The 25,823-nt window shown below is 35.6% G+C and overlaps 1 protein-coding gene across 1 annotated transcript; it reads left to right on the top strand.

Annotated features, from left to right (window-relative positions):
• Nucleotides 1-613: 613 nt before the first annotated feature.
• TMEM184C (transmembrane protein 184C) lies at nt 614-25,581 on the top strand. Its single transcript, XM_030312959.1, has 10 exons — nt 614-1,313; nt 7,392-7,522; nt 7,621-7,657; nt 8,402-8,607; nt 18,597-18,671; nt 19,782-19,875; nt 22,385-22,497; nt 23,858-23,957; nt 24,433-24,604; nt 24,815-25,581. The coding sequence occupies exons 1-10, from the start codon at nt 1,095-1,097 to the stop codon at nt 25,078-25,080; spliced, it is 1,413 nt and encodes a 470-aa protein (XP_030168819.1). The 5' UTR covers nt 614-1,094; the 3' UTR covers nt 25,081-25,581.
• Nucleotides 25,582-25,823: the final 242 nt, after the last annotated feature.

Raw genomic sequence — 25,823 nt, 5'->3', positions numbered from 1 at the left:
AGCTAAAAGCTGTCAGTTGGAACGTCAAAACCTTTTGAAACTTAAATGTATGAGTTTTTCACACGAGTTCTAAATGCGGAAAGGATATTCAGTATTTGCAGTTGCTTCTAAAATTCAGCTACCTTTAGAATTTTCTGCAAAATCCAGAAATAATTAAGTAGCCCTCCCGTAGTTTCTAGCAACTGATAGAAAACTAGGAGGACGCTTTCCATTCTTCTCTTATTCCACCCGCTCCCCTGTCCACTCATAGAGAGAACCGGAAATTTCTATGCAAATAAATGGCTCAGTTATAAGGTCTTACCCAGTCTTTCTTAATGCTGGAATACAGTCAGCAAAGAACATAGCAGGTGTCTTTCAAGTGTTCTCCATCAATTCTTACAGCGTCCAGAATCCTGTTCACGGGCCTTTGGGGCAACCAGTACCAACTCCAACAATTCCTAACCATCTCCTCTCCTACCAACCTCCTAACCTTGCTACGCCTCTCTACAGCCCCTCCCCCCGCAAATGACCAATCAGAGAGTGTAAAGTGAGGCGGATGGGGCGGGCCCAGTTTGGAGCTGTCGACGAATCAGCAACCTCAGACGGCGGGGGCGGAAACGGAAGCCCTGGGTGGGCTTTGGGTTCCGTTGTGGGGATGTCCCGTGGGAGTGAGTGAGGAAATCCTGGGGCCGGCAGGTTTGAGTCCTCACCTCCAATCTGCCAGCGAAATCGGGCGAAGAGACGCCTGCTGACGCGGGAGGGAGAAAGCTCGACCGCCCAAGAAAAGAGCAAGTGGGCAGGCAGCGGCGGGGCAGAACCGAACTGTATGCAGGGTCTTTAGGGGCCGGTCCTGGTCGGCGCCGCTCACCTCGAGGCCATGGTGCAGGCGGTGCTCTGGGCGATACCCAGGTGAGGGCAGCGGCTCCGCCCGGGTATTCCACCACCGAAAACTGGGTAGATGCGGTGTGGGGAAGAAAGGATGCTGCCCGCACTGCTCCCTGGTAGCACCCTGAGCGGCCGCAGTTGCGGCAGCAGTAGCAGCAGAAAGCACAACGCGGGCCGAGGAGGCGGCTCGAGCTGCTGGTAAAGTCGCCCAACAGCTGTTTCTCTGTAGCATGCGAGTTGACAAAACAACCAAAGAACAGGGCTCCCCATTACAATCTCTGTCGAGCTCTTTTTCCTTGCCATTGGGAGCTGATTTATGCGGAAACATGCCTTGCACTTGTACCTGGAGGAATTGGAGACAGTGGATTCGACCTTTAGCGGTTGTCATCTACCTGGTGTCCATAGTGGTTGCGGTTCCCCTATGCGTGTGGGAATTACAGAAGCTGGAGGTAAGAGGGTGTTTCACCATTGGCCTCTACCCTTTCTTCTACCGTCCTGCCCGTCTAAGGTTGCCCATTTTTACCCTAGATGCCCCAAACTTGATATCCTGAAAATCAGGGCATGTAAATGAGCCCAGTCTTAGTTCATAAACCTGTCTGGTTTCTTGTTCACTGGTTTTCAAAGCGTGCTGCAGGTGGAGGGAGGGCCAAGTCGAGAAAATAGAATATATTAAGATTGCTGCTTAGAAGAGCACTCTTTTGCAAGTATTCCATCAATTCCCTGAAAGTAAGATAATTTTATTGCTGAAATCTGATCTGTTCAGATACTGGACTACCTTGAAAACCATGTATTGAATTTTATTAGCATTTAACTAGCTTCCTGAATTAAAGGGTTCTAGTTGGTTTGACTTTGTTGTTTGTTTTTACTTAGAAATTAGCTCTTAACCAATAAAGATTTTGCAAAAGTCCCTTGTATATTTTTTGATGTCATATTCTTATTATGACATCAGTAAAGTACTACAAACTGGAAAACCCCAAGGTAAATACTCAACTAAGATAGGTACTTTATAAAAATTGTATAATGAATTTTAAATTCTAAGTTAATAAAAACCAGCAAGTACTTTTATTTAGCAACACCTATTTTATAAGAGCAATGGTGAGACAACAGCTAGTTTAGGCTTTTTGTTATGGAAATGTTTTTACATAATTAAACAAAAATGCATTTTAATATGCATTTGTTTCCTGTATGTTCACTAAGTTATATTTTGTTGACTTTCCCATATTGGCATAGCCCATGTAGTTATTTTTAATGTTCATATAATATTCCACTACGTTAAATATTTCCTCTTTGTTAGATATTTAGGTTTCTCATGATTTATCAACCAGAATTCAAGTACAGACATTTTATTACAAATAAATATTTCTTTGAAGTATTTTTTTGGAGTGTGGTGTAGGAACTACTTTTAAGGCTAATAATATGTGTAGTATCAACCTACTTTAAGACTTCTCTTAGTTGTTGGTTAACTATAGTTTTTAAGTGCCAACTTTTAAGGAAAAATTTAATCTGCAATCTCTACTGCAAACACCCTGAACCAAATTCTCTTCATGTGTTGCCTGAACTATTCTCAATTCACTAGCCAAAGTATCGAATTAAAACAAGTCCTATTCTTCTCAAAGTTTTCCAGTCACTCCGAGTCCAGATTAAAAGCTAATATCCCTCACTCTGGCCATTACAGCCCAACATAATCTGACACTACCCCACCCAATCCCCCTCTGACTTTCTCTTCTCAATTCCTTGCTTCTACCAAGGGGACTTTGCTCTAACATGTGGGAGTATGTTATTGCCTTAGGACCTTTACATTAAATGCTCCCCCTTTATGGCATTCTCTTCCCCTAGATGGTATTCTCATTCCTTTATGTCCTTCAGGTCTTTTACTTGAATGTCACCTTGCTACCCTGTTTAAAAATTGCAAGCTTTCCTTCATCCCAGTGATGAATCAGGCTTGTGTTCTATATGGTGAGAGAGAGAAATCTAGCACTCATCTTCATGGAACTTAGTGGTAGAGACCAATACAACCAAAAAAAAAAAAAAAAAAAGGCTATGGAAAAAACTAAAAAAAGATCTAATAAATGAACCAGCAGGCATCTTGAAAAGACCACTACCAGCTATAGAAAAGTGGAAGTGAAGGAAAGTTAGAAAGCTGTTTATGGTAGTTACGAGGTAATGGGTGCCTGAGTTACAATGACTATGGCCCAAATCAGAATAGCAGAAATAGAGATGGAAAACTGACTTTTAAGTATCCTTGGCAGTGAAGAAACAAAACTGTAAAAATGAGATGTGTAAACTGTTTACATGTTTAGGGACAGGTTTATATGAAAAACATTTGTCTTTTAAACACTAGAATCACAATGCTCACACTGAGAAGTCAGTGGGAACTGAGATTGTAGAAAACAAGAAGTTCATAAGAGCCCATCCCATGCCCATGGTGGGGCATGTACTCATTTATTGGAATGGCAAGATGACCATATGCCCTCCTTAAATTATTTCTATCTCTTACTTGGCTGAGCATGTGTAATGGAAGGTAAGTAAGTGAAATGCACACATAATGTCACACTACTCACTCTGCAGTCATTTTACCCTGCCTTATGTGCACTTATGCCCCGAGTAGCTACTCTTTCTGTAAGTTCTCCTCTCTTCCCCTCAGGAAGATTGGGCCCACAGAGCACACTCTTATTGCACTCTGAACCAAATGTTTTCAATTGGTTCAGGTTCAGTTAACCCACTCCTGGATGCTTGTCTTTAATGGTTTTTTCTACTTCAAGTTACCTTAGGGGGGAAAAATTGTGCTACTTATCTCCTCCTTGTCTTGTGAACCAAAACAGCCCTGCTTATGGCTGATAAGTTTAATAATGTTAAACGATAGCCTCATATCAATGTGTCTCAAGTGTGAATAATTTATTTAGAAATAAATGTCAATTAAAATAAAGGTAATAATGATTTCTACAAATACCTAATGTTTACTTATTTTATTACTTAAATATGTGGATACCCAAAATAGCTTTAATTTCTTATGCATATAGCTTTTTAGGTACCTCAGAAATTAAAACAGCTATAAAACCAGTGATTCAAATTAATGGCATTAATGTGGACAGATGATGGTTTTAAGAAACTACCCCTTGCAATGTAAAAATGGTACTAACTCTATGATGCAAGGTATTTTTTAATTTGGTGTCTATACTGAAATGACTCAGTTCTCTAGTCACTCGTTTTATGATCATTTGAAAAGAACTTTCTTTTTTACAGCACACTGAGGATGCTTGGCCTTTATTAGTCACAAGCACATCATTTTTCTCTTAGGTCTACCACCAAGTTGGCACTAAGGCGATTATAAAAACAAATGTGGGCATTAAAATTACTTGGCAATACTATTCTTCATTATCACCTTATAATTGAGAAGATCTAGAATATGCTGTTATTATTACTATTTTAGGTCATCATTAAAATGGATACAGATCTTCCTTGGTTTACAGTGGGATCACATCCTGATAAACCCATCATGTTAAAAATATCATAAGTAAAAATGCATTTAATGCACTTAACCTGCCAAGCATCATAGGGACATAGTCTAGCCTACATTAAACTTGCTCATAACATTTACATTAGCTTATAGAGGCAAAATCCTCTAACAGCATATTTTATAGTAAAGTGTTGAATATCTCATGTAATTGGATACTGTAGTAAAAGTGAAAAACAATAGCTATATGGGTGCAGAAGGGTCTCAACTATGATGTTTAAAAAAAAATTTTTTTTTTAATGTTTTATTTATTTCTGAGACAGAGAGAGACCGAGCATGAGCAGGGGAGGGGCAGAGAGAGAGGGAGACACAGAATCCGAAACAGGCTCCAGGCTCTGAGCCATCAGCACAGAGCCCGACGCAGGGCTCGAACTCACAGACCGTGAGATCATGACCCGAGCCAAAGTCGGACGCTCAACCGACTGAACCACCCAGGCACCCCTCAACTATGATGTTTTAACTTTTGACTTTACAATGCTGTGAAAGCAGTGTACATTCAGTAGAGACTGTACTTCAGATTTTGAATTGTGATCTTTTCCTGGATTAGTGCTGTGTAGTATAATGTTCTTCTCATGACGGTGGGCAGGGGCAGCACGCCATAGTTTTCAGTCAACCATGCAACCATGAGGGTAAACATCTGATACATTTAAAGCCATTCTGTATGCATACAGCCATTCTGTTTTTCACTTTCAGTATAGCATTCATTAAATTACATGAGCTATGAGATATCCAACACTTTATTATAAGTAAGCTGTATGTTAGATGATTTTTCCCAACTGTAGACCAATATAAATATTCTGAGTATGTTTAAGGTAGGCTAGACTAAGCTATGATGTTTGGCAGGTTAAGTGCATTAAATGCAGTTTCGGATTTAGGGTATTTTCAACTATGATAGGTTTATCAGAATGTAACCCCATCACAAGTTGAAGCTATATCAGTTGTTTACCCTCATGATTGTGTGGTTGACCTGGAGCTATAGCTCCCTGCCCCTGCCCAGCATCAGAATAGTATCATATCACACAGCGAAAAACTCAGGAAAAAATAAAAATTCAAAGTATAGTCTCCACTTAGCGCATATCACTTTTGTACCAATGTAAAGTCAAAAAATTGAAAGTTGAACTGTGTAAGTCTGGGACCATCTATACTCAATTTTAAATGAAATTGAACAGGGGTGCCTGGGTGGCTAAGTCGTTTGAGCATCCACCTCTTGATTTCAGCTCAGGTCATGATCCCATGGTTCATGGGATCTAGTCCTGGGTTCAGCTCTGCACTGACAGTGTGGAGCCTGCTTGGGATTCTCTCTCTCCCCCTCTCTGTGTCCTTCCCCCACTCATGTCTGCTTGTGCACACTCAAAATAAATAAATAAAAATTTAAAAAAATAAATGAAACTGAACCAAGCAAAAATCCCTGAAAAATGATTATAAAGACATTCCTTTTAGGATCTTCTTCTGCACGTACTCACTTTTCACTTAACTATTTTGATTAATATCCAGAGTTTAAGACTTTTTGTATAGTTGACCCTTGAACAGCATGGGTATGAACTGCAGGTCCACATATACACAGTTTTGCCGATAAATACAGTGTAAATGTATTTTTTCTTAAGATTTTTAATAGCATTTTCTCTAGCTTACTTTATTATAAGAATACAGCATATAGTACATGTAACATACAAAATATGTGTTAATGGACTATTTATGTTACCAGTAAGGTCAACATTAGGCTATTAGTGGTTAAGTTTGGGGGAAGTCAAAAATTATATATGGGTTTTTGACATTTGTTCTCTATACTTTTGTTTTCTACTTCTTTAATCTTTGACCCCTGTTGAAAAAAAATCTTGTTCTAAACAGTAAAACTAGAAGTTGTAGACTTCAGCTCTATTTTAATTAGCTGTTCAAATCCCAAAAGTACCAAAATTAAATGCCCACCTTTTTTCCTTTAAAACATTAGCATTAATGTACCCCTGCCTTGATGAGTGAATTCACAAGTTAATATAAAATTCATTCTCTAGGGCCCCACGGACAGAACAGAGGTTCAATTTTTTTTTTTTTTTTTTTTTGGCAGAAAGTAAGTGAATTACTTCAACTCTACCTTAAGATGAGATAGTTGAAAGTGTATTTTTAGAAATTGAGTTTTTATAGGATAAAATATTGATCAGATACCTAAAAAAAGAAATTAGAGCTTTTTAAAATGTAGTATCCTGAGTTGATATTGTTATATGTAAGAGGGGTAGCATGTATTAACACTGTTTGCTTGGACAGTGATTGTGGCAATACTTACCAAATGGGAGGGTTAAAAGACATAATGTATACAAAAAAAAAAAAAAAATTTAGCAAAGTATTAGGCAATACTCAGTAACATGTTGTGTAACAGTAAAATTCACAGAAAATGCAGGTAGAATTTTTACTTTCCAAACATAAAAGCAAAGGAATAGACCATAAAAAGATTTTTAGAACTTGTGGAAAAATTTTAAAACTTCTGTACATCCCCAAGCACAATAATCAAATATAAAAGACAAATAACAAGCTAAGAGAAAATGATCTGATGTTAATATTCTTAATGTATACAGCGTTGTTACAAAAGGCCTCACAAGGAAAAATGCTCAACGCCATAAGGAAAAATCATCCTCCTCCCTCCATAAAAGCACAGATAGACTGGGGTGTTTTTTTGGTTTTTTGGGGTTTTTTTGTTTTTTAGGTTTATTCATTTTTGAGAGAGAGAGGATCTCAAGCAGGATCCACACTGTCAGCACGGAGCTCGATGTGGGGCTTGAACCCATGAACTGTGATGTCATGACCTGAGCCAAAATCAAGAGTCTGGTGCTTATCCGGCTGAGCACCCAGGCGCCCCTAGGCTGTTTTTTGAAGAAGAAGAAAACAAGCAACTAGTTATTTGGAAAATGTTGGGCCTCATTAGTAATTACATAAATCTAAATTTTAGAAATAAAAAATATTTTATTTAGGTCTTTCATTTTAATATCAGAGGATTTATTTTAAATATGTTCTTTTATTTTAGGTTGGAATACACACAAAGGCTTGGTTTATTGCTGGAATTTTTTTGCTGTTGACTATACCTATATCACTCTGGGTGATATTACAACATTTAGTGCATTATACACAACCTGAATTACAGAAACCAATAATAAGGTAAACCTTAACATATTGTGATTCTTTTACTGTTGTGTTTGCTTGTTTCATAAATATGATGTAAAAGGTTTTTAATTTATGCTTTGCTTTCCAAATAGGATTCTTTGGATGGTACCCATATACAGTTTAGATAGTGTAAGTATGTTTCATTTTATGTCATTAGTTAAGAACTTGTTTGATGATGCAACAATATTTACAGAATGCTTAAGGTAATGAAAGTTTATTATTTGACAGTAGGGGTTAGATTAATAAGAAAAGTGAAAAGAGTCACTTGTTTTTAATGTTAATAAAAAAGATGAAGTATGACAGTAGAAAAGACGGGTGTTTAAAAAAAAAAATCTATAGCTATTTTCTTTGCTGTATGTTTTAAAATTTCCGATTATGTGTTCTTAGTCCTTTAAAGAATGTAATACTTAAAATTACATTACATCCTTTTTATTTACTAAATTTTTTATTTGGGGGGGGGGACAAAAAAAAACCCTTCCCCAGTGGATTCTGGGGAACAACATGCAGTTGTCACAGATGACTGCTTTAATTTAATTAAATATAAAGGAAATGTCTTTAATTGCATTTTCGGTGATCATCTCAAGAAAAATTGCATGTTATATTAAAGAACCCGATGACAAAATAATTTAGCTTCTTTCTTCATATTCACTATTTACATGAATGTTTTTGTTTACCAGTATCCAATATGTTTATTGCTTTTAAAAATTCATTTCACAGATTGTCTGGTAGCCCTCATAAATTTTAGAAAGTTAGATGGAAATATGTGACAAGCCATCTCAAGTTTAAAAATTAGCATTGTGAATACTATGAATTGGAACGGCAATTCATTTTATCTTAGCTCCAACTATTTTTAACCTCTCTGCTTTTTCATAGTGGATAGCTTTGAAATATCCCAGCATTGCAATATATGTGGATACCTGCAGAGAATGTTATGAAGCTTATGTCATTTACAACTTTATGGGATTCCTTACCAATTATCTAACTAACCGGTATCCAAATCTGGTATTAATTCTTGAAGCCAAAGATCAGCAAAAACATTTCCCTCCTTTGTGTTGTTGTCCACCATGGACTATGGGAGAGTAAGTATGTTTGGTTTTAGTCTTTTTATGTATTTAAACAGAATTTTTAAGCATCAGTCAGTTCTCTGCAAAGTGTGTTAAGTACTATGAGCAGGACAAAAAGTTAAGAAGAGTTCCTACCCTCAAGTAGTTCATAATCAAGTTTAAAGAATAATAAAACACGGGGCGCCTGGGTGGCGCAGTCGGTTAAGCGTCCGACTTCAGCCAGGTCACGATCTCGCGGTCCGTGAGTTCGAGCCCCGCGTCGGGCTCTGGGCTGATGGCTCAGAGCCTGGAGCCTGTTTCCGATTCTGTGTCTCCCTCTCTCTCTGCCCCTCCCCCGTTCATGCTCTGTCTCTCTCTGTCCCAAAAATAAATAAATGTTGAAAAAAAAAAAAAAAAAAAGAATAATAAAACACATATTTATAATCCACACATACAAATTACTCTCATACATTATTCATCCTAAATAGCAAACTTAAAACATTGCAGGGGAAAAAAACCTTAGAAATCATTTAATCAACATCCTTTTACAATTGGAACCCAGGATCTACAGAGATTAATTTACTTGAGATTACATAGATAGTTAATGGCAAAATCAGGTGTAAGACCCAAGGAGAAGGTAGTCTAGGTGGGGAAACAGTATATGAGATAGGAGCAACAAATAGTATTTATTCTAGTACTAAATAATGGGTTAATTGGCCTTATTATATATCCATAGAGGACAGTAAAGGAAAATAAAGCCTGACAAATTCAGTTGAAGCTAAGATTGCATTTTTTACATGAATGAGCCATTTGATATTTTTCAACAAGGAAACATTTGACAATACCATTTTAGAAAGATAAATTTTGCAATACTATTCAGGATATATTAGAGGGAGGAAGATTCCAGAGGTGGGGAAATAAATTAGAAGGTTATTACAGTGGTCCATTTGTGAGATAAGCTGAAAAGGAGGAATGAAATTGGAATAGAAAGGAAAGAGACTGAAACTGAAGGACTGGTAGGAGTTGATCACTGATAATGGAGAATAAGGTGAAAGTTGAAAGTCAAGGTAACTGGAAAGATTTGGAGTTATAGTAATCAATATAGATATACAACCTAGGGGTACCTACATTGCCTCCCATGAGATACAGAACCATTTGTACAACATTGGGACTAAATAGGTCTCTAGTTTACACATTTGAAATGACAGGGAGCTACCTAGCTATTTTAAGTAATAAGCTCCTAATGTGTTCATTAACACACTCGATATGTATTGAGCACCTAGTGTGTGCCAGTATATGGATATGTCTTAATGCACATAACAGATGTAGAACTCGTGGAACCAACATTTTGGCTCAGAGGTTTGGAATTAAATGAAGACACAAATAATAGAGTTACTTATATCAAGAAATGCTTTGAAGGGAAAAGAACAATAGTGTATGAAAGACGATAGTAAGGGAGAAGTATTATAATTTGGGAACCAGGGGAGAGATACTGTGCTTAGCAAAAAATACAACACAGAGATTTATAGCTAATGAGCAGATTGAGGTGGTCACTGGATGGAAAATTACTAAGAGGAGACATCAAGAGTAGGGGTTCTCTCTCAATAGACATAATCGAATTCTTACTAAGGGAAGGCCAAGCACTTACACATCAAGAATGGGAGATGAGGAGCTTGATTAAATATCAAAGGTAATCAGATATCAAGGGTAGGATGACTTAGCAGTATTTTTTGCTGAGACTGACTTAGATCAAGGCCAAGGCCTGAGAATGATACCTAGTTGAAAAGAGAGCTCAGAGGAGTCCTGTTAAAGTTCATTCAAGGAGAGAGTCGTTGTCAAATGAGAAGCCATTATAGGATGTTAAATAGAGGCCCTGGTATGCCAATTTCATTTTCAAAGATTACTGCTCTTGGTAGAGCAAGTGGGCAAGGATGGAAGAGATTGCAGTGGTCCAGTAAATATGATGATGATAGTTCAGCTTTGATCAGGACTCTCCTCCTAATACTGCAGAACCTAAAATGAGGCTCTAGCTGTATCATCACAATTAGCTAGTTGTTAACTAAAACCCCAAACCTTTTTCAGACCATGCTACTGGCCAAAATTCCCCTGTGTTGTGTTTGTGTAATTGATATGTTCCTAATCACACAGTTAACATTTATTCTTGTTAAATCTCTTCATGTTGGTTTCATTTTTTCTCTGATACCCTTGAATTCTGACAACTGCTTCCTGAATAATGTCAGCAATGCATCCATAGTTCAGGTATTCTTTTCTTTCAGAGGATATTCAGTATTTACCAAGTCATACAGTTTGGAGGTATGGTTTTAGTAATAGTAAAACGTCTGCTGTGTATAACCACATTGTAGGTTACCAGTCTCCCTGTAGTAGATAACTAGTGTTACAAATCTGATCATTAATCAGGCTATTGCTGTTTAGGATAATTCAGTATAATGCATTTGTTATAAAATGTAAATACAATGGCAAGTTTGCAGTTGTTAATTGATAAAAACTAAGTCTGCTTTTTATACTCTGTTTGCTGTAACATAAACAGCACAATGAGTTTTCTTTTAATAAACATTAAATTTTGTGTATATTCATGAGAGGAGGGAAAATAGATTACCTAATTGTTGCAGGGAGTATGGCCAGAGTCGCAAAAGATGAGTCCGCAAACAAAATGCAGTTAAGTAAAGGTCCTGACTCCAAAATGAAGCTTCTTTTTATTAGGATAATTGCTAAAGACTACATACATAAAGTCAGCTAAGCAAGTGTGTTAATCAATCTAATGGTTTAGCTTTTCAAGGTTGAATTTCGAGTTAATTGGTTTCTATAGCACTAGGAAGGGTCAGGTGTGAAGGAGGATCCGGCCCTGGACAATGTTAATGGCTCTAGTGTTCAGCTGTGTAAATGTGTCCTAAGGCCTTGCACCTTCTCCAGCCCTTCCCTTTTGAAGTCTTTTCCTTTGATGCTTCTCCTGCATCTCCCACATCTAATGATTTAGTACACTTATGAAACAAATGTTTTCATGAAATGGTACTAATCCGTATTACATATTCTCTTCCTCTTGTTTAAGATTGCTCTAAGGTATATACCTTGTAGTGGAGTGCTAGGTCTTTAGATTTTGTTCAGCATTGTTAGCAGCAGTAAATTTCCTTTTTTTTTTTTTTTTTAAAGTGTTTATTTTGAGAGAGACTGCGGGAGAGAGACAGAAAGAGAGGGAGAGAGAATCCTAAGCAGGCTCACACTGTGTGCTCAGAGCCTGACTTGGGGCTCGAACTCATGAACCGCAAGATCATGCCTCATCCAAAATCAAGAGTCCAACGCTTAACCGACTGAGCCACCCAGGTGCCCCAATGGTAAATTGGTTTCTGAAGTGGCAGTACCATATTAGTCTCCCACTGACAGTATAAAACACTTCTAGGGGCTCTGGGTGGCTCAGTAGTTAAGGGTCTGACTTCGGCTCAGGTCATGATCTTGGGGTTTGTGAGTTAGAGCCCTGCGTCAGGCTCTCTGCTGTCAGCACAGAGCCCGCTTTGGGTTCTCTGTCTCCCTCTCTCTGCCCTTTCCCCACTCACGTGCTCTCTCTGTCTCTCAGAAATAAACATTTAAAAAAAACTCTTTAAAAACACACTTCTAATTGAACCACATCCTCACCTACATTTGGAATTACCTAGACTTCTTTATGTTTGCATATCAAGAGGGTGTAAAGTGGTATATTGCTGTGGTCTTAATTTGGATTTCCCTGATTAGTAATGAAGTTGAGCAACTTTTCATGTATTTATTAACCATCTATGTTTTCCTTTTCTGAGGAATGCTTGTTTTCTGTTTCTCATTTTTTTAATGGGTTGTCTGTCTTGTGGCTTCATAGGGGATCTTTATATATTTAGATATTAATTCTTTGTTTAGTGTGTATTGAAAATATCTTTTCCAGTTTTTGGCATATCTGTCACCTTTATTAAATCTTCTGATAAATGTAAGTTTTGGATCTTAATATAGTTGAATTTATCTTATAGTCAGTACTTTTTGTGTCTCATTCAAAATATTATCTCCAATTACAGCATTATAAAAACATTGTCCTGTGCTTTTCTTGTAAACATTTCAAAATTTTCCTGTTAAGACATAGAAACACTTAATGTTTTGTGTGTATGTTGTGTGAGGTAGGAATGCAGTTTCATTTTATTCCATTGACTAATTTCCCTAGCATCATTCTGTCCCTTCTACTTCACTCACCTCTCTGGTCATCTCTGTTGTGTGTGAAGTTTCCATGTGTATGGGTCTGTTTGTGGCTTTTTGATTTTGGTTTTTTGGGTTTGTTTTTGTTTTTGTTTTTGTTTTTTCCTGTTTTATTGGTTAACTTTTCTATTGCTGGACCAATTCCATACATTAAGCACTACAGGTTATTAATAAGCCTTAAAATGAGGGACAAGTGCCCCGACCCTATTATCTTGCTATTTTTGATTCTTTGCTCTTACATATAAAATGTAGAAACAAGTTTGTCAAGTTGCTTGAAAAACCTCTTGGGTTTTTTTATTGTAATTAATCTTTATTGACATCTTTATGATTTTTTTAGTATTACCTATGAATATGGTCTAGGTTTCTGCATATTTAGCTCTTCATTTATCTTTCAAAAGTACATTTTTCTCATAGAAGTCTTGTACATCTTTGTTGACTTCATAAATGTATTTTATTGCTATTATAAGTGGAATCTATCTTAAAAATCATTTTAACTGCTTCTAGTGTGTATAAAAGCACATTGGGTTTGCATATTAACCTTATATCCAAAAATCTTGTTACATTTTCTTAGTCTGTAGACTTTTTAAGTTCCCTGTGAAGATGTCCTCTTCAATTAAAGGATTTCTTTGATATTTATTCTTTATACTTATAAATTACTCTTCTTACCATGCTGGTATCTCAAGATATTCTTGCATTATTCCTGATCTTGAAGGGAATTCTTATAAAATATAATTGAATTTTATGTTTTTAAAGGTGTTTTATAGGCATCCTTTATCAGATAAAATAAGCTTTTACCCATAGCTTGTTGAATTTTTAATCATGAATAAATGATTAAATTGCATCAAATGCTTATGCTGTATCTATTGAGATGGTTGGTTTTTGCCTTAACCTGTTAATTTAGTGAATTAGATTGATAACTTTTCTAATGTTAAAACTTCCTTGCATTTTGAGATGTGATTAAGATGTATTATCTGTTTTTCTACATCATGAGATTTGATTTGCTAATACTTTGTTTAGAATTTTTACATCTATATTCATGAGTAAGTTTAGATTATAAGTTTCTTTTTTACACTGTTCCTGTCTGGTTTTCATATCCAAGTTATACTGCCTGAATAGGTATTGCCTTTTACTTGTGTATCACAGGAAGAGATTATATACTATAGCTTGAAAGATTAGACCTGGACTTTGTGGGAGGACAGTTACAGAACTATTTAGGCTTCCTGTTGTTTCTGAAATCATTTTTTAATATAATTTTAGGAATTAGGCAGAATAAACAGTTTTTAAATGTACAGGCATACATTAGTTTATATCTTCTCAATCTCTTCTGGATCTGTTACGATTCCTTTTCCATTTCTGATGTTAAATTTAATATCTTTATTTTTTCTTTGAACAATCTTGCCAAAAGTTTGCCTATACCTACTAATCTTTTCAAGAAGTGACTTTTGGCTCTGTAATATACTGGTTTTCTCTTTGATTAATTTCTGCTCTGTTTTTACTTCCTGCCTCCCATTTGTTTTGGTTTACTATCTTTTCCTAATATGTTAGAGTCTTAGCTCACTGATTTACAAAGCCTTTCTTCTTTTTTTACTACTGCTTTGAAACTGTACATTTCCCTCCAAGTTTTACATTCAATGAATCCCAGTTTTTGTTGTTTTATTTTTTATTTTTTTTAATTGGCATATAATTGACATACATTATGTTAGTTTCAAGTATACAACCTAATTATTCGGTATTTCTATATATTGCAAAATGATCACTACAATATATCTAGTTAATATCCATCACCACACAAATCCCAAACTTTATATTTTTATTGTCATCCCATTTAATGCTTTTAAATTCCTATTGGGATTTCTTCTTTACTGTAATTATTCTGGAGTATTTTTAGATTTCCAAACAGGACTTTTTGGGGAGGGTTTTGGATTTCATTTTATTTATTTGCATTGCAGTCAGAGAATAGACTCTCTGAGACAGTCTTTGGAATTGGTTAAGATTTGTTTCATGCCCTTTAGTACATGATCAGTTTTTATAAAGGTTCCCTGTGTGCTTGAAGAGAATGTGTATTCTATATTAATGAGTGGCTTTGCTATATATTCATGTCCATTGGGTCAATCTAATATGTTATTCAACTTTTCTATATTTCTGTTGATTTTGACTACTTGTCTGTCATTTACTGAAAGAGACTGTTTAAATTCTGCCACTGATTATTTGTCACTTTCTTCCTGTACTTTGGTCATCTGGTTTATATATTTTGATGCTTTTTCTACTCCAACTAATTTTTTATTATCTTAAAGCTGTTTTATCTGATATTACCAGGTATCCCATCTTTCCTTTGTTTAGTATTTGCCTGGCTTATCTTTTGCTGTCTTTTACTTTCATCCTTTCCATCTCTTTATGTTTTAGATGTATCATTTTTTTTTAAGTTTAGTATTTTTTTAATTCTTTTTTTTTAATGTTTACTTATTTTTGACAAAGAGAGAAACAGCATGAGTGGGGGAGGGGCAGAGAGAGAGGGGGAGACAGAATCCGAAGCAGGCTCCAGGCTCTCAGCTGTCAGCACAGAGCCCGACCTGGGGCTCGAACTCACAGACCGTGAGATCATGACCTGAGCCGAAGTCGGACGTTTAACCAACTGAGCCACCAAGGCGCCCCAGTATTTTTTTAAATTCTAATCTAATAATAGGCTATTTACATTTTTGTGGTTGTTGATATGTTCATTTAAAATCTTGCCATCTGTTTATTTCCTCTTTGTCTCACTTTCTTCTTTCATTGATTGCATTTTTTTGAGTAAGCCTTTATTGTAAAATAATTTTCAATTTATAGAAAAGTTGCAAAAGACAAGACAGATTTCTGATACGCCCTTTACCCAGCTTCCCCTAATGTTACATAACATCTTATGTAATCGTGGTATATTCGTCAAAACCAAGAAATAACATTGGTATAATACTATTAACTGCAGACTCTTCAGATTTCTCAAGTTTTTCCACTAATGCCCTTTCTCTGTTCCAGGATCCAATTCAAGAATCTACGTTTTAATAAAGATTTTAATAAATAATTTTAAGGTTTTCCAAACATTAAAGGAATACAAACAAATATAAACAAATCTGTTTTATAATACCCACATTTAACAAATATTAATATATTGTAGGTCCATCATTCCTTATTGGTGATTATAAAATATTTTTTAAAACCCTTGAAAACCAAAAGCTTTTTCACAGGTTATATGGTGGCAAAACAGTGTATCATCTTTAACTAATTTTAACGTGACTACTTTTAAGTCTTTTATAGATTTAACTACGAGTGTTAGAAGGTCCTCACTCCTTGTATCTCAGAGCAATTCGGGATCCATTACTTCTTTCTGAAGTATGACCTTTAAAAATTTCTTTAGTGTCAATGTATCAGTGGTAATTTTTCTCAGATGTACTTATCCAAAAGGTTTGCCTTCATTCTTAAAAGACAGTTTTGCTGGATGTATAATTCTGTGTTGACAGGAATTTTCTCCAAGCCTTTTGAAGATTTTATTCTACCTGATTCTGGCTTCCATTGTTACTATTAAGCCTCTCCTGTCAACCTAATTGTTATTCCATTATAGATGACCTAGCTCCAACTGCATTTAAGACCCTGTCTTTGATGTTTTGCAGATTCACTATGAAGTATCTAGGTTGTTGTTTCTGTTTTTAGTCCTCCTTAATTTACAGAGTGCCTCAACCTACAGATTCATATCTTTCATCAGTTCTGAAAAGTTCCTAGCAATAACTTCTTGTGATTTTATCTTTACTCTGTCTTAACTATGAATATATGTCAGACCTTCTGATTCTATTCAGTTCTTTGTAACTCTCTTTCACATTTGTTTCTTTGTCTCAGCCTTTGCTACGTTCTAGGCAGTTTCTTCAAATTCATCTTTAGTTCATTTATTCTCTGCAGCTTTCAAAGCTATCTAATTGGCTAATCCATTTGTAAAGAGTATGGGACAGGAAGAACAGCATGTACAGCCAAGGCATTCTCTCAAGAGGTCTTGAAACAAGCCTAAGTGCACTCCCTAGGCCCCCTCAGGGAGGCACACTTAGCTGTAAGTGGGAGTGAACCACCTTAGCACAGAGAAGTCTCTCAGCACATAGAACCCCAACAGTTTCTTTATTCAGTCCTGATACAACACCTCAAGACCTGTATGCCGAATCTTCTCAGTCTTGATGCAATTCTTAAATTAGGGGATTCATAATACATTACATTGATAATCAGTTCTCCTGATAGTAGTGCTAAATAAAGCATTTGCCGTCAGAGCAACTTGGTTTTTTTGTTTTTGTTTTTGTTTCATTTTTAAGTTTATTTTGAGGGAGAAAGAGAGCACAAGCAGGGAGAAGGCAGAGAGAGAGGGAGACTGAGAATCCCAAACAGGCTCTAAGCCCAGTGCAAGGCTTGATCTTGTGAACCAAGATCATGACCTGAGCCCCTTAGCCAAGATCAAGAGTCAGACACTTAACCACTGAGTCACCCAGGCACTCCAGAGCAACTTGGTCTTTTAAGAAGGCTTGCACAACACAGTCAGGTAGAGCCGTTTTTGTTTTGTTTTTGTTTTCCCCTTGTAAATTTTCCCCTACATTGAGTAATTTTACATTTATGCAGGATCTTTGTTTTGTCCTTTCATAAATCTAGTTAGTGATACTCTCTGGAATGATATTTAAATTCCAAACTTGAAAGAAAACTGAATTCTAAATGTAAATAAGTAATACTTTTTTTTTTTTTTTTTTTTAGTTTAGTTTTGAGAGAGAGGGTGCAAATGAGAGAGAGGGAGAGAGGGAGAATCCCATACAGGCTCCACACGGAAAGTATGGAGCCTGAAGCAGGGCTCAAGCTCACCTTAAGCAGGGCTCGAACTCACGAACTGCAAATCATGACCTGAGCTGAAGTTGGATGCTTAAACTGACTGAGCCACCCAGGTGCCCCTAAATAATACTTTCTGAATACGCTTTCACATATACATGCACACAATTCATCCGTTACTGTCTTTCTTCCAGAAACATACAGGGACACGTTTTTGTTCTTTCTGTGCTGCGCTATTCAGGAATTTGAAACTGAACACAGAAAGGGGGATCTTTCAGAAGATGTAGTTGTCAAATAATTTAAAAAACAGCATTTAAACAGTTTGTCTGCTATCATCCACATTCTTCCCCAATTGCCATTTAGAATGACTAAATCAAAAGAATTAAATATAGAGGCACCTGGGTGGCTCAGTCAGTTAAGCGTACAACTCTTGGTTTCGGCTCAGGTCATGATCTTACAGTTTTGTGAGTTCGAGCCACATGTCTGGCTCTGTGCTAGCAACACGAAGCCTGCTTGGGATTCTCTCTTTTCTCTCCCTCTCTCTCTCTCGGTCTCTCTGTACCTTCCCAATTCACACTGTCTCTGTCTCACAATAAATAAACCTAAAAAAAAATTTTTTTAATAAAAGAATTAAATATAAATATGGCATCATTTGTCAAAGGGATTTTAGGGGCGCCTGGGTGGCGCAGTCGGTTAAGCGTCCGACTTCAGCCAGGTCACGATCTCGCGGTCCGTGAGTTCGAGCCCCGCGTCAGGCTCTGGGCTGATGGCTCAGAGCCTGGAGCCTGTTTCCGATTCTGTGTCTCCCTCTCTCTGCCCCTCCCCCGTTCATGCTCTGTCTCTCTCTGTCCCAAAAATAAATAAACGTTGAAAAAAAAATTTAAAAAAAAAAGGGATTTTAATATAGGAGGCTTTGGAGAAAATCTGATACTATTTAAATGAGTAGTCGAAATGCTAAGTTTTTTGTTCTTTGGCAGAGTATTGCTGTTTAGGTGCAAACTGGGTGTACTGCAGTATACAGTCGTCAGACCATTCACCACCATTGTTGCTCTGTAAGTACAAAGAACTCATTTTTTTTTTCATTCTCATGCTCTTGAGAACAATTGAGTAGACATACCAAGAGCATTAATTTACTTGTTTATGATATATATATATATATATATATATATATATACTCTTATAAAAAGCAACGTGTATGAAAACCCTACTTTTAAAAATAAATAAGGTGACCATTTATAGGCAGAGAATCACTATGGAATTCTTCTAAATAACATTCTCTAGTTCATTCTGGAAAACATTTTTAAGGTACTTTTTTCCCCAAATATTAATATTCACACAGCTTTACAGAAACATCGATTACATGAAGTTAAAGTATACTACTTTAGGTTCATTATATGGTTTTGTTTTTTATATGGTTAACTTAGACTATGACTACTATATTCCAAGGATGAAATCATAATTTTCTTATTTAAGAATTCTGTCAAGGCTTAGGAGATGAGGTAAGATGGTATATCATTAAGCTATCTGGTAAAACTATTCCCTAAAAATTTAAGAACATCAGATAATTTAAAGTGAGTAGATTGCATATTTTATCTGGTAATCATAACTAATATTGTGCATATTCAGAGAAAGAGGGAAGAAAGGTGAAAGAAGCATTCAGTTCCTTATTCTACCTTTGACCTAGCAATTCTTTAGCAGTATTTACCTTAGAATTAAAACTAATTAACTTGTTTATGATGGCAGGCTTTATTTGTCTGCAGTTTAGAAACTGAGTAATCAATCACATAAGCTAATACTTAGATATGGGTATTCATAAAATTTACCTCCCAAGACAAGTTGTAGGAAAAGTTATACTTATAGACTTGGATTATAAGCCTATAACTATCAAGCTTTTGAAAATTAGGCAACCTAATTTTTTTTAATCTAGTAATTATCCTTCTAGTTCAGTGCATGTATCTTATTTTGGAATTAAGATGCAGAAATAATCATTTGGTAATGTTACTAAAAAATGTTTAATTTTGAACCACTTCTATGACCAAAATCAAGTGATTATCTACAGGGTCTTTTAAATAAACTGACTTCTAAATTTAAATATTTCTGTCAATGCTATGTTTTAAAATATATATTTGATTTAATCATAGATCTTATTTTTACCATTTTAGAATCTGTGAGCTGCTTGGTATATATGATGAAGGGAACTTTAGCTTTTCAAATGCTTGGACTTACTTGGTTATAATAAACAACATGTCACAATTGGTACGTAAATATTTTTTTTATTTATTTTTTTTAAAAAAATATTTTAAGTAGACTCTATATCCAGCATGGGGCCCAAACTTAAGATCCTAGGATCAAGGGTCACAAGCTCTACTGACTAAGCCAGCCAGGTATCCCAATAAATATTAACTGTATTAAATTAGTATCTGTGACTCTAAATTTTCTTAGGAAAAGTTTGAGAATGAAGTTTGTTATTTTTTAATCTTGAAATTTGATTTATAGGAAAGAACCTGAAGAAATTTTAACATGCCCTTATACATATATAAAGATATAATATCTTTGGGTTAATTATTTGGTGACTTTTACCTTGACCTGTTGATCATGTTTGTTCATTTGGTTGTGGTAGTCACTACATAGTTGTGTGGATATGTCACAAATAAAAGCACAATGCTCTCCTTAAAATATACATAACCAGGGCATACTCAATAAGAGAATATATCTAATTGGATTATGACAGTACAAGGTTTGAATAAAAATGGGAGAATAAAATACTCTTATGTATTTGGAATTAAAGGAAAATTGTGAACGCCAAGTTTTTAAAAAAATGTTCTAGAGGGACACCTGGGTGGCTCAGTCAGTTGAGCCTCTGACTTTGGCGCAGGTCATGATCTCACTTTCCATGAGTTTGAGCCCCACTTTGGGCTCTGTGCTGACAGCTTGGAGACTGGAGCCTGCTTCAGATTCTCTGTCTCCCTCTCTCTGTCTCTGTCCCTCCCCTGCTCATGCTCTCTCTCTCTCTCTCTCTCAAAAATAAATAGAGGTTTAAAAAAAAAAAATTTAAAAAAAATGTTCTAGAAACTGAAATGCTCTAAAAAAATAATTGTCCAATCCTTTCAACTTAAGAACTTGCACTTCATTTAAATCTTTAATGTTTTCAACAAAATAATAGGTGGAATGACATGCATGTGTGTTATTAGATGTTTATAATAAAAATTATATGCCTGTGGGGACATCTGGGTGGCTTGGTCGGTTAAGCATCCAACTTTGGCTCAGGTCAGGTCATGATCTCATGGTGCATGAATTCAAGCTCCACTCTGAGCTCCCCACTCTCAGCATGGAACCCACTTTGGATCCTCTGTCTCCCTCTGTCTCTGCTTCTCCCCACCTCGTGCTTTCTGTCAAAAATAAACATTTAAAAAAAATTATATGCCTGTGTATTTAAAGCTTTCCCTTATGTTCATGTTCTTTAAAACCAGTAATTCTATTACTGGGAATGTAATCCTCAAGAAGTAGTTGTAAGGGGATGCCTGGGTGGCTCAGTCAGTTAAGTATCTGTCTTGGTTTCAGTTCAGGTCATGATCTCATGGTTTGTGGGATAACCCCTCATGGGGCTCTGCAATGACAGCGTGGAGCCTGCTTGGGATTCTCTCTCACCGTTTCTCTCTCTGCCCCCACTCCTGCTCATACATGCATGCACGTGCTCTCTCTCAAAATAAACATTAAAAAAAAAAAAAGAAATAGTTGTGTTTTTGGTTTGTTGAATATCTTTGTATATACAGACTATTTGTAATAGCAAAAGACTGGAAACCATTCAAAGCCCAGTGATAAGGACTGGTTAAATATATGATGGTCCTTCCACTGGTCAAAATACTAGGCAGTAATTAAAAATAATCCTTATGAGGGGCCAACCTAGTTGGCTCAGTCGGAGGAACTTGCAACTCTTGATCTCAGGGTTGTGAGTTGGAGCCCCAGTTGGTTCAGTTGGTGATACCTGTTAAAAACCACCTATCTGTAGAATGGAATGGTTGGACAATGGGACTATAGACAACTTTATATTTTACTTTACTGCTTTTATATTCTAAAATATTTCAAAGAAACATTTTCTATGACTGTAATGGGAAAAAATAAACTTTTAGGGAAATGTTTATTGCTATGTACACTATACTACGTTATTACAATTGATTTTTAAAAAATAGTTAATACTGTCTTGAGCGTTTATTTTAAAAAAGTAAATTCAGCCAGATTAACATACTGCCCTCAAGAAAAATTGTTGATTCCTTACTTTCATTTTTCATGGGCAAATTTTATTCAAATAGTACTTATTTACTGTGTTTTATAAATAACATATATATAATAGAGTAAGGTAGACTAGTCAAACTTAACTTTTACAAAATTAATGATAATTTGTATATAAAAGCAATTAATAAGCAGATCGATATATGTTTATCTTGGCTGAGGGACAGCCTTTTCTTCCTTTCATGACAGTCACTTGGTCATTGTTTTCTTTATGGGTTCCAGTAAGTGAACACTTAAAGCCACTTTCAGGGAAGACATTATGCATCTCTTATTAGAAATTTCATATCATTATTCTCATCCCCAGTAAACTATAAAAGCTTGTTGTTAATCTAAAAATAACAGAATAGAAAACCTAAAAAAAATTGCCTGAACCATGACTGTGTACCAGGTTCTGGTTTATAACTAACTGTATGATTTCTGTTACCATATTTAATTATTCTTATTGAAGAAGTTTAACTGTTAATCTTGTTTCTAGTTTGCCATGTATTGTCTGCTGCTATTTTATAAAGTACTGAAGGAAGAACTGAGTCCAATTCAGCCTGTTGGCAAATTTCTTTGTGTAAAGCTGGTGGTTTTTGTTTCCTTTTGGTAAGTGTTGCTTTCTCTTAAATGTTCTTAGTTTCTACAGGTAATAATACTGTTGACTAGGGAGGATTTTCAAAATGGTCTTAATGTAGAAGATGAATTAAAATGTCTCTACTTACCTTTTAAAAAGTTCATCCTTTTAGCCCTTCTTGGTTTTTCATAAAGAAGTAATCAGATAGTTAGCATAACATTTACAAGAAAATAATTTGAGACAATCTAAATGTCTCAACACTAGAGGAATCATTAAAATATATCATGGTCCTTTCACATAAGAGAATAGTCTGCAGTTTGGAAGATAAATATAGAATATTTAATACTGTGAGGTATAATGTTCATTAGTAAAATACATTCTTTAAAGCAGAAGAAAAAACTGTTCATGGTCCCAATTTAGTGAAAGAGTGGGTGATAGGGGACCTAGAAACAAATATACTAACATACAAATATGAAAAGGGGAAAAAGAATAATCCTTGAACTCCTCTAACACCCAGAAAGAATGATTAACATTGTGGTGCACATAATGTCACATATAAAATTCCACAGAAATGGTTTCATACTATAAAAACTTGTAGAATTCAATGATACATTCAGTATATTGTGTATATAGTTCTTAGTCTAGAAAGTGAGGATATAATTTTCTTGTTGTTTGGGTTTGTTTTGTTTTTTGGTTTTGCTAAGTATTCTGTTCTGTGGATGTAACTTTTTAACTAATCTTCTATTGACATTTAGGATGTTCCTGATTTTTTCACCATTACAAGCAATATTGAAGTAAAATTCTTATATGCAGAAATATGAAAACTTGTCTTACTATCTTATTAGCTGTCTAAATTTCACCTAGGGTTATATCCATAGATGTGCTTGAAATGTTCAGTGTGACTCCATCTTGGGAGTCTGACACCTTCTGAGTTTGTCTCTAGTTCCAGCACTTCAAACAAGACGGGTTTTAATGTTTTAAAGAATAATCTGGATAATTAAGACAGGTGTAAATAACATTGAAGTATCTGTCCTGTATTTTATTTTAAATGCCTGATATACAAGGTGTTAGGCATTGTCTTATGTATAGGAAACATTTGCTTGTACACACTTTCAAAACAAAAAGACATAGAAACCAAATACTGAAGTTACATATATTTAAAAATACATAATGAAAACTCATACAATGAAACTATACTAGAAGAATAAATTTATAAAGCAAATAAATGTTTTTAATATAGATATATGCTATAATATAATATGCTATGAAGACAGGGTGGTGGTGGTGGTCCACAAGTTGTGAGGGTTAACTTTTTTAAATGGCATATTTGTAAAACAACTGCTCATTTTATGCTTGATATAGATTTGGCGTTTACCTTTTCCTAACATATAGGCAAGCAGTAGTTATTGCTTTGTTGGTTAAAGTTGGCGTTATTTCTGAAAAGCATACATGGGAATGGCAGACTGTAGAAGCTGTGGCTACAGGACTCCAGGTTAGTGCTATCTGTGAATTTAATACGATTTTACTATTTACCCATTTTACATATTATCTCTGAAACCTGACAACAAGCAGGCTGTGGGGCTACTATTCTCACTTCACAAATGAGGAAACGGGAAGCGTAGGGAAACTAGCCATCATCACTCGTGGTAGAGCCAGGAATAGAACCTAGAATTTGTTTTTCCTTCTTTCTCTGTGCATTTGTCTTTAGTCCTTGGGCAGTGGATTGAGAATGCACTGTACTTTAAGATATACTTGATTGGGGAGTATAAAGGAGGTTTAGATTTTTGCCATTTTGCCTTTTTTTTTTTTTGAGGTCAGAGACAGTTATTTTGGAAAATGAGTATAATATGGGGAAAAACAGATGTCAATACTTAAATACTTTTTGAAAAGAAAGATAGTGCTTTTATTTACAAAACTAGATTTAAGCTCAAAGATGGCTGATGTTTTTGTTGCTGTTGTTGTTGTAGGACTTTATCATCTGTATTGAGATGTTCCTTGCTGCTATTGCTCATCACTACACTTTCTCATATAAACCCTATGTCCAAGAAGCAGAAGAGGGCTCATGCTTTGATTCCTTTCTTGCCATGTGGGATGTTTCAGATATTAGGGATGATATTTCTGAGCAAGTAAGGCATGTTGGTAAGTACCAGCCATTTCATTCATCCAAACAGGTTATTGGAGTTCTCATACTAGGGCAATTTTGTAGCTATTTTTAAGAGATGAAAAGACTGTTTAAAGCAGTACCAGTAAAATTGGGGGTGGGGAGGTGGAACTTATTTTTAGCATGGTAAGTTTATAGTGATAAAAATAACTTTTGGCTAATTTGAAAACCTTTCTATTACTTTAAAGGAAGGACAGTCATGGGACATCCTAGGAAGAAGTTTTTTCCTGAGGACCAAGATCAAAATGAACATACAAGCTTGTTATCGTCATCATCACAAGATGCAATTTCTGTTGCCTCTTCTGTACCACCTTCACCCATGGGTCATTACCAAGGGTTTGGACACACTGTGACTCCCCAGACTACGCCTACTATGGCTAACATACCTGATGAAATGTATAATGACACTACAGGAGAGAAAAATGAACTTTCAGATAAATCTGTGGCCTCCTGAACAAGTGTGCAGAAGCAAACTATGCTCCTTCTACCATGTTATTTCATCACGTGGTATCCCATTGCTCAGGATTTTGTGCTTGGGACAAGCCATAAATGATGGAAAGTTTTCAACACAAAGAAGGTGAGAAAGCCAGGTACAACTACTGGATTTATATAACTGAGTTTTGTATATCACAAATAATCAGTCTAAATATCCTAGACTTAGACTTGATTTCTTAACATTAGAGTATCACATACTCAAATGGTAGAAAATGACTCTACTAAATGTTCCTGGTGTTACATTGCTTTATCAAGAGGATGGACATTAAAAAAAAAAAAAAAAAAAAAAATCAATGCTTCTACCACTGCTGCATGAATAGAACGCTCTGGAATTTAGCAGAAAGTATAATTTGGAAATACGAATTAGTGGAACTTAATCATGTGCCATATATGCCTACCTAACAATTATTTCTCTATTTCTCAACTGGATGTCTTTCAATAAAGAAGAATTTATCATTTATTTTCTGCAATTTTTTGTCTCTCATTACTTCAACTCAATGTTTTTTTCAAAAAGTTCTTGATTAGAGGCACAGCAAAAAAGAAATAAGTGCAAAAAAATTAAAGGTTAAAGATTACACACCTACAGTGAAGGATACCTATATCTTCTATTCCTTTTAGAAGAAATGGGACCTAATATAAATCTTAAAACAACTACTATCTAAAAATCTTATTTGCAACACTACTAATAGATTAATAAGTTAT

The sequence above is a fragment of the Lynx canadensis genome, chromosome B1 (assembly GCF_007474595.2).
Source record: "Lynx canadensis isolate LIC74 chromosome B1, mLynCan4.pri.v2, whole genome shotgun sequence".
NCBI classification, from domain to species: Eukaryota; Metazoa; Chordata; class Mammalia; order Carnivora; family Felidae; genus Lynx; species Lynx canadensis.
This window is presented reverse-complemented; position numbering and strand designations above follow the sequence as displayed.

Excerpts from the sequence above, each read along its gene's own strand:
- TMEM184C (XM_030312959.1), top strand. The coding sequence starts at position 1,095 with ATGCGAGTTGACAAAACAACCAAAGAACAGGGCTCCCCATTACAATCT. Across the intron at positions 7,658-8,401 it reads CCATATACAGTTTAGATAGT|TGGATAGCTTTGAAATATCC; the intron begins GTAAGTATGTTT and ends GCTTTTTCATAG. Across the intron at positions 8,608-18,596 it reads CCACCATGGACTATGGGAGA|AGTATTGCTGTTTAGGTGCA; the intron begins GTAAGTATGTTT and ends GTTCTTTGGCAG.